The sequence below is a fragment of the Nicotiana sylvestris genome, chromosome 9 (genome assembly GCF_000393655.2).
Source record: "Nicotiana sylvestris chromosome 9, ASM39365v2, whole genome shotgun sequence".
NCBI lineage: Eukaryota > Viridiplantae > Streptophyta > Magnoliopsida > Solanales > Solanaceae > Nicotiana > Nicotiana sylvestris.
Genome location: NC_091065.1, coordinates 10,119,863 through 10,129,357, shown reverse-complemented (window position 1 = coordinate 10,129,357; position 9,495 = coordinate 10,119,863). Strand labels below are relative to the sequence as shown.

General features: G+C 32.9%; 1 protein-coding gene and 1 pseudogene across 1 annotated transcript; both read left to right on the top strand.

Moving 5' to 3' along the window:
* The first annotated feature begins 5,589 nt into the window (after positions 1-5,589).
* On the top strand, positions 5,590-7,149 carry LOC138877227 (premnaspirodiene oxygenase-like; annotated as a pseudogene).
* A 694-nt stretch (positions 7,150-7,843) lies between these two features.
* On the top strand, positions 7,844-8,632 carry LOC138877226 (uncharacterized). The gene is made up of 2 exons (XM_070156818.1): positions 7,844-8,183; positions 8,265-8,632. The coding sequence occupies exons 1-2, from the start codon at positions 7,844-7,846 to the stop codon at positions 8,630-8,632; spliced, it is 708 nt and encodes a 235-aa protein (XP_070012919.1).
* The last annotated feature ends 863 nt before the right edge of the window (positions 8,633-9,495 follow it).

The window sequence follows — 9,495 nt, the reverse complement described above, 5'->3', positions numbered from 1 at the left end:
TTGAACTGGAACTTCCAATAATGGTAATTCCACACATAATCTTGCATAACGACCTCTCAGAGTTGTTGATGTGCAAACATCAATTGATAGGAGCCGACCAATTATATTACCAATTTTTTCCATAATTTTCCCATCGTAAAATTCAGTAGGTAATTGAGGAAGTCTAATCCATACTGCTGAGTTTGTGACCTTTTATTGAGTGACAACAAAGTTTGGTTTCCATCTAGTAATAGAAAGAAAATGCCCGTTAATGAACCAAGGGCCTCGATGCATTGCCTTGTACATATTTTCCTTTTTCTTGAATTTGATTATGTAGTAGTCCACTCCAAGTTCAATCAGTTGGAAATCCTCAGTTGGCTTCCATGGTTCTTGAATTTATTTTTAAAATAGTGGTGTAACATATGTTTGTACACTAGTTTTACTATGATGGAATTTTTCCATGGCTCATAGATTCGTACCTTCTCCTCGTCAGAGAGTGTAATGAACTTGATGCCTTTTGAGGTTGTTAAGGATGGTTGACCAAATAAGTGATCATCTTGATTCATCATTAGGGTGTTTATATCTTGATGATTTTCTATAGTGGTGAAAAGCAAAAGGTTTGAAGTGGTAAGCATCTCTTTGAAGCTTGGTTTGATTATGCTTTGATCAATATCTGGGGCTTTAGGGGGAATTGTGTGTTGTTGTTGTTCATAGGGTTGGGGATCCATTTCCCAGAGAGAATACTAGCCCTATAGTAAAGCCGAAGTTTGTCTGGGTTTCAAGTCTATGAAGAGCGTTTGAAATAATATTTGTCAGTTGTAACCATAAACAATAGTAGCCAAATATCATATTATCTTGCTATGAATCTTTTTCGTAGAAAATAGTTGTACGTATCACTTAGCTACAAAATTTTAAGCCGTCACCATTTAAACATTGTATGTTTGGTGATGAAACTTTATTGTCACTAAGTCACATGTTTATTAGAAATAACAAAATGATTGTCGTAATTGTTTATATTGCCGGTGACAAAAATTTAGATTCCAAATAAATGTAAAATTTTGATAAGTTTTCTAATGGGTCAATTAGAACTTTATATTTAATCAGCATAATACATACATTACTCTCTCGGTTACACAAAAATCTCTATTATATAAACAGGGGCGGTTCAAGCACAAGTGTGGTCTAAATCCAAATTTTAATATGAGGCCTAATATTTTTTAAAATAAAGTTCTGATATATATATATATATATTATTTAAAGTCTATTCGTCTTGCTTTCTGAGATACAAAGTTGTTAATAATTATTTTGATTAATTTTTTCTAATAATTAATTGATATATGATTAAACCATTAATTAATCTTTCTTGAGATACTATTGATCTTAAGTAAGATTTTATCAATGTTTAATTTTGAAAAACTTCTTTTGGTTGAGGCAACTATATATATTATAGGAACTGTTAACATTATTCTATAAGTAAGCATTTGAAAAATCAAAACTTTTTATTATAATTGAGTATATCCATTAATCTATTATCTTCTATTTTTCTTAATATTCTCAATTCAAGAAATAAGTCTAAACCATCAATATGAGCTTAACTATTATGTTTTAAGGAACATTCAAAGTTAAGGCACAACCTTTTCATATTTTGGTCATCTACTGATCTAATTTTGTTTACCTTCTAATATGAAATCAAACATATCTTCATATACTTCAAAGTGTTCAAATCTATCTTTTAGTGAAAAATGGCTTGATCTACTATATATAGGAAGTAATCAACTCTAAAAGATTTTTTAAAAGACTTTGTGATTTCATCATCAATGTTCTATTTTAATTGTTTTCTATAAATTACATGTTTATTACGAAATTCAAGTTCTATATTTATTTTAAATGTAATTTTCTTGCCAAAATCATTACAGTTGTAAATCTCTCTTCTCTATTATTTCTTTCATAATCTACTTTTATACTAAAAATGTTAAATATTATTTTTTTAAAATACATATTAACCGATTATTTCTAAAAATGCCTCCCACCCCCCCCATATTTGGGGACCTAAGGCACAAAGCCTTATTACCATAAGGTTAGAGCCGGCATGTACTACACATCCACACTTATCACTTTGTAGCTAAAACTTCTTATGTGGACAGTATGGCTATCCAACGGGACGGGACCAAATTAACGGGACGGGGCGACATTTAAGCGGGACGTTGGCGGGATGGGACGAAACGGGACGGGACAAACCGGATGAAACGTTCATCCCATCCCATCCCGCTAACAAACGGGATGAGACGGGACAGAACAAGACGGGACGGGACGGGTTCGTGGGCCTTAAGTGTATTTTTTTAAAAAAATATCGAGTTTTTTGAAAATTACTATGTTTTTAAAGTTTGCAATGGCTAGATTTTTGACTTATTTAATAAACTTAAATATTACTATGTTAAAATAAAAATTAGAAAACTAAGTAAAGAATTATAAAATATTAAAACAAAAGACTTGTAATGAAATATTCTAGTAATTATAAATTTATAATAGAGTTATAATTTATTTAATATAATTTCAAAGTATTAACTATTAAGTAACTAAGACAATTCATAAATAAAATTCAACGCTTAGAGCCTTTTATTTTATTAATAGAACTTTCAAATCTCAAATACAAATATAATTCTTTTGAAGAGCACCTAATCTACGCAGCCACCTTCTAGGAAGAGTTCTGTTTGAACTAGGCCTCTAAGTAGCCAATTACAAATTATCATACTAATATTTGTAATCTCCTATATAGCTTCTTTGTAACTTACCAATAATATCTCTCGGACATTCTGCTGGAATTGGCAATGTTGATTGATGTTCCATGAGCTCCATGTCGTCATCGCTCCCAGTGGTTAGTATCTCATTGTATTCTTCTTCTTCCCTAGTGGTTAATTTTTCAAAACCAAGATTTCTTCTTTCTGAATTAATCCAATCTCTGAATAATATGGAAATCTCTAGAGTGTCCTCCGCTAATGAATTTCTATGATCTCCAATTTGAAATCTTACCGCGCAAAAAGCACTTCCCAATGCTACTGATGATGCTTGAATAGCCAGGATATCTCGGGCCATAATTGAAAGTGTTGGAAAAGCCTTGCCACGCTCCCTCCACCATGACAAGAGTTGTTCCTTGCCTTCTTCGTCTTTAATATTTTCCAATCCTTGATTAAGATAAGAATCAAGTTCATCATCAATAGAGGAATCAAAACCTGTTGTATATAATTAAGATAAGAATCAAGTTATCATCCATATTTTCTCATAAAACTTCTGCTCTTGACTTAAAAGTAGAGGGAGCAGTTTCACAACCAGTTGTATCCATAGATTTATATTTATCAAACATTGATCTAGCATAAGAATATATGCTACCTCGGACACTCGCCCTGACCGCGCACACAAATCGCGGAGGAATAAAATGAGGTTTTAAAGACTTCGGAACGCAGAATCGAGTTCTAAAATATAAGATGACCTTTTGGGTAATCACACAAATGCGACATAACCTTTTGGTTAATATAAATATAACCAAAGACCGGTAAAAAGGGAGAATAAGTACATTTACTGTGTATTCTTCTAATCTTTTTTTTTTTTTTGGGTAACATTCACTGTGTATACCTAATCGTTCACAAACTAGGAATAAATGTAGCTAGACATAAGTGCATAGAAAAAAGTCTTTGGCACTTAGAAGCAAAACAATAGAAAGACTTGTAAACTTAATTTGGAGGCTGATAAGTAGAAACAAGTTAGGTATGCCTAACTCACATAGCTAATACTTGATAATAGCCACAAAAATTAAAATTCTATGGGTATTTGCAAAACTATAAAATTTCTTTGCCACAAAAATTAAGCTGATAAAGTTAATTCCTCATATTAGCTACAATTGCTAGTAATCGTGGCAATAACTACCTAAATAGCTTTAAATTTATTGCTACAAATAAAATTTGGTAGCTAATCATAATATTTTGCCACGAATCAATAGTTACTGTAGCAATAGTTACCTCTTAGCCTCAATAAATTATTTAAAATAAAATATTATAGCTAAATCAATATTTTTTCTTTAAGTTCTAAAAGGTTGTGGAAATAGTTAAATGATATAGTCACAGATTTATTGGTATAATTGAATTATGTAGCTAATTCTTAGTTTTTTGCTACGAGTTGAAAATTACTATAGCTATAGTAACTTTTTAGCCACAATAAAATATTTGAAAGAAAATGCTGTAGCTAAATGAATATTTTTGCTTCAAGCTATTAAAAGTTGTGGCAATATAGGTTAAATTAGCCATATATTTCTTGCTTAAATAGAATTTCGTAGCTAATCATTAATTTTTGTCACGATTTGAAACTTAATATAACAACAATAACCTTTTAGCCACAACAAACCATTTAAATCAAATATTACTAAATAAATAACTTAGCTTCAAGTTCAAAAAAGTCATGGCAATAGTCATCACGATAAAATGATATAACCACGAATTTATTGCTACGATAAATTTTGTAACTAATCATCAGTTTTTGCCACAAGGTAAATTTTCCGTCACGGTAGCAATCTTCTAGCCACATTAAAAATTTGAAACAAAATTTTGTAGTCAAATAAATATTTATCTTCTTATTTTATGAAAATAAAAATAGTTAGATAATAGTTACTACTATTTGTCATGAAAAAATCAATAGATACAAATTTAAAGTGACGATAAATTTACGAGTTTACTATACTTTAGTCGTACATCTATGATTGTCATTGCAATAATAGTATTTTAACCACAATAAGTTATATGTACAAAATTTCATAAGTGAGTAACTTTTTTTTCAATGACAAAAACAAGAGTTGCTCAAACAATATCAAGTTACAAAAATTTAATTTTAACTATAAAAGTTATATTTTTCCAAAATAACATAAACTTCAATGAGCACAAGAAGACTTCAAAGAGCGATGGTGAATCAGGAGGTGAAGGTATAATTGGTGTACTGCTAAGACTTATGAAAGAGGGATGCCTTCAATTTCCAATCACTAACGACAACATCAAAGCTATCATTTTTCTAAGTACTATATACTGCATATTTCCATCTTCATTATTAGTACTCTTTCTATTCTATTTTTTGTGGAACTTATTTTTATTCTATTCCATAAAGAATGACGTATTTTTATATAAGAAATAATTTAACTTTAAACTTTCTATTTTACCTTTAATGACATGTTTTTATAGCCACAGGAATTTCATTACATATTTAATACCACAGGTTCGAAAATTATTTCTGTCTTTCTTAAACTTTGTATCTAGTTATACCGTGTCATATAAAGTGAAATTGATGAAGTATTATGATTTATCTTTAATACTAACGTTCTCAAATTGCATAATTAATTTTTGTACTTAAAAGTCACTTTAGTTAGCTTTCAATTAGGACAACTAATCTTACTTTCGTCATAAAAATTACACATTTGAAACTTACAACAAATGTTATTTCAACCACTACAACTTGGCATTAGGATAACGAAACAAGTAGCAAAATAACATGATAATTTTTTTGTTGGGGGTTTTTGGCATTGAAAATTTAAAAGTTCCTTTTGGTGTAGAGTAAAGGTAGTAGCACAAACGTAGTACAAATATGTTATTTGAATATTTCAGTAGAAATTTGTCAAGAAGGTTGTAAGAGAAATGAATATTGTAACTTGCTCGAAAATGAAGGACATCTTTGGTGCGGGAACATATACTTCATCAACAACAATTAATTGGCCATGATCGAAATGATGAAGAATCCAAGTGTATTTTCCAAAGCTCAAGCAGAGGTAAGAAAAATTTTGAGAGGGAAAGAAACTTTTGATGAAATTGATGTCGAGGAGTTCAAATACCTAAAGATGGATTAAAGAAACTTTCAGACTCCATCCTCCACTACCTCTTTTGCTTACAAGAGAATGTAGAGAAGAAACAGACTTAAACGGCTACACTATTCCATTGAAAACAAAAGTCGAGGTTAATGTTTGGGCAATGGGAAGAGATCCAAAATATTTGGATGACGTAAAAAGCTTTAAACATGAGAGATTTAAACACAACTCTATGGATTATATTGGTAATAATTATGAATATCTTCCCTTTGGTAGCGGAAGAAGAATTTGCCCTGGAATATCATTTGGTTTAGCAAATGTTTACTTTTCACTGGCTCAACTGTTGTATCACTTTGACTGGAAACTCCCAACTGGCATCAAACCTTTTCTTAAAAGAAGAATCTTGCATTTGAATTTCCTTGTCAACCCTACCATTATACTTTCTTCCGTTGGTGTTTACTTATTTATAATATTTGTGTCCTTTTTCATATATAGATATATCATTATAGCTTTCCACACAAGCTGTCAAATAAGATTTTCTGTTGTTTTTATATTTTGTAATGCAGTGACATGCTATCCGTGTGAACTAAATATACTTACTTACATCCCTCCATTATAAAGAAGAGACACTAGAGGGATGCCACAGGTCCAACACTCCTATAGAGAGGGTAATGGCATTGCGGGAGCTTTGGTATGTTGTAGTTTTTGATTACCCTCTACCCTTTTTCTTACCACGCTTACTTTTGGACTCGCAGGGGATTGTAACTCTACGTTCAGCCCCCTCTTTGTAATCCTTTATTCCCGCTTCAATAAATAAAATGCCTGGTTTTAGTAACCAAAAAAAAAGATAATATGATTAGGTTTTAGTAACCAAAAAAAAGATAATATGCTGGAATCATCATATTTTGTTTTGTGTATTGTTGACCTTGAGCTATGTGAATTTTGATGAATAACAGCGAAAAGTTCTTGTCAGTTACTGTTGGACAAGTAAAGGTGAAGTTAAAGGAACTCAGATATGGACCAGGTCCATCTTGTGAAACACAATTATGATACATGTGAAATGCACATGAAGGAGTCAAGCCTAACTTATCAGAAGTGATATCTCCTGATCATGATCGAAAATGTTGCATATTGGATAAGGAGAAAGACTCCTTACACAAAGAGAACACGATTTAGGAAAAGGATAGAGTTAGAGTATGAGATCAACTAGAACTCTTCCACCATGGAAGAGTAGCATCAGTATCCTAGTCAATCTCTAATTGCTAACTTCTTAAATATTAATGTTGTTCTCTTTTACAGGTAATGCACATAAGCAGAAGTTAAACGTGAATTGAGAGCAAAATAGCAAGGCAATTTTGCAAGCAATTTATATGTGATTCAAGCGTACAAACCTGAAGCTACTTGAACCAGATATAAGAATCAGTTCCAAGTATCTATCTTTTATTCTAGTTCAATTGTAGTAGGTGATTTTACATTGTACCTTTCAGCTTATTTAGAAGAAATTGCATTAGGTACTTAGAGTTTTCAAGTTAGAGTTAACTTGAAGTTGTCGCAACAGTTGAGGCTGTGTGCCACAATGGGATTAGAGTTAATCCTATGTTTACAAAAGAGTTTTTTGTAAATGCAGTTTTTGGCTCAGTGATTTTAGTGGAGAGTTTGGGAAAATTCTACTGGAAGGTAGGTTGTGGTTTTTCACCTTTTGAGCCAGGTGTTTTCCACATAAAATCTCTATGTTCTTTATTTTCTGTATTTATTATTCTGCAACAGTGGCAGTTGGAACACATAGAAGAACCAGGTCCTTCTATAATCAAGTTAAGCAAAAATTGGGTACCACACAAATCACCTCCCCCCCCCTTGTGTGGTATTGAAGTATAAAACATCAACTAGTATCAGAGCAGATTTTCCTTGAAGATGCTAACACCTTAGGAACAGATCAAGAGAAGTGCACTACCTAGAATTTGGGAAGGACAATCTACTGTTAGGCCTCCACTCTTTAATGGCCAGTACTATTCCTGGTGGAAGAACAGGATGAGAGACCACATCATAGAAGAAGACTATGAACTTTGGGACATTGTTATTGATGGTCCCCTGGCTACCACAAAGAAGAATGCTAAAGGAGTGGACGTGTCAAAGACGAGAGCTGGCTGTACTACTGAAGATTTGAAGAAATGGAAAAATAATGCCAAGGCCAAGAAATGGCTTGTGTGTGGACTAGGTCCAGACGAGTATAGCAAAATTCAAAGATGTTGTACTACTTCTAAGGAGATCTGGGACACTCTACAAGCGGCCCATGAAGGAACTTCTCAAGTAAAGAGATCAAGAGGAACACTACTGTATTGTCAATATGAGAATTTCACCATGAAGAAAGGTGAAACCATCCAAGAGATGCACACAAGGTTCACAAAACTAACAAATGAACTTAAGTCTCTTGGATGAATTATCCTTGAAGAAGACCAGGTTGAGAAAATCTTGTCAAGGGTCTTGCCAGTAACTTGGGAAAGCAAAATCACTGCTTTTCAGGAATCAAAGAACATTGCTACTCTCAAGTTGGATGAGCTGATTGGAAATCTCACTGCCTATGGACTGAGAAGGCAAACCATGAAGATGGATGCACCCAAGAAGGAAAGAAGTATGGCTCTTAGAATAGCTGAAGGTGCAAAATTAGAGGATGATGAAATGACTATGATCACAAGGGATTTCAAGAAGTACCTAATCAGAGGAAAGGGTTCTTCAAGAGGTGCAACCTTCAACAAACCAATGGCCCCTGAAAAACAGACCAGTGAAGGCTGCAACAAATGTGGTAAGACTAACCAATGATCAAGAATTGTCCTCAGTGGGAAATTGAATGGAAGAAAGAAAGGGTTGATCGAAGAAACAGGAAGAATGAACAAGTTCAACCCAAGAAAAACAAAGGATCAACAAAGGCTATGGTTGCTGCTTGGGGATAAAGCTCAGATGAGGATTCAGAAGATGAAGCTGGAGATGAACAAGTACATGGACATTGGAGAATAAGATGATGAACAAGAGGTAAGTGTGATTCATCTCAAGACAAGATTAAATTTTTGTCTAAAGAAAAGCTATTTGAATTACTACTAGACTTCATTGATGAGTCTAAGGTCATAAACAATGAGAAGGAACAGCTGTCTAGGGAATGTATGATCCTAAAAGCTAAGTGCAAAAATCTGGAAATCAGGACTAGTGAAAGTGACAGTAAAAATACTGAGTTGAAGAACTAGGTTCTTGAACTTGACACCACTGTCTTAGAACTTAGATCTGAAAATTTAAAACTGAAATTAGGAACAGGCACAAGGAAAGCTGATTACACACACCTCACCTTAGAAGAAAATCTAGGAAAAATGAAGATTGAGTTGTACAAGAGATATGAGTAGATAAGAGTCATAAAAGAAGATTTAGGCAAGGTGAAACATGAACTAGATAGAACTTGTAAATGGATTAAGTCTTCTGATGCACTATCCTGGCTACAAGAGCATCATAGTAGCAATGAGAGAGGACTTGGTTATGGGACCCCAACACCTAAGTGGGATCCCAAAAGCAAGTACATCACACTTCCTGAGAACAAAATCTGCACACACTATGGCAAGACTGGTCATTACAAAAGTGAATATAATGCAAAAGAAAAGGCCAGTCAAAAGAGCAAAATATTTGTTCAAGAGAAAAAT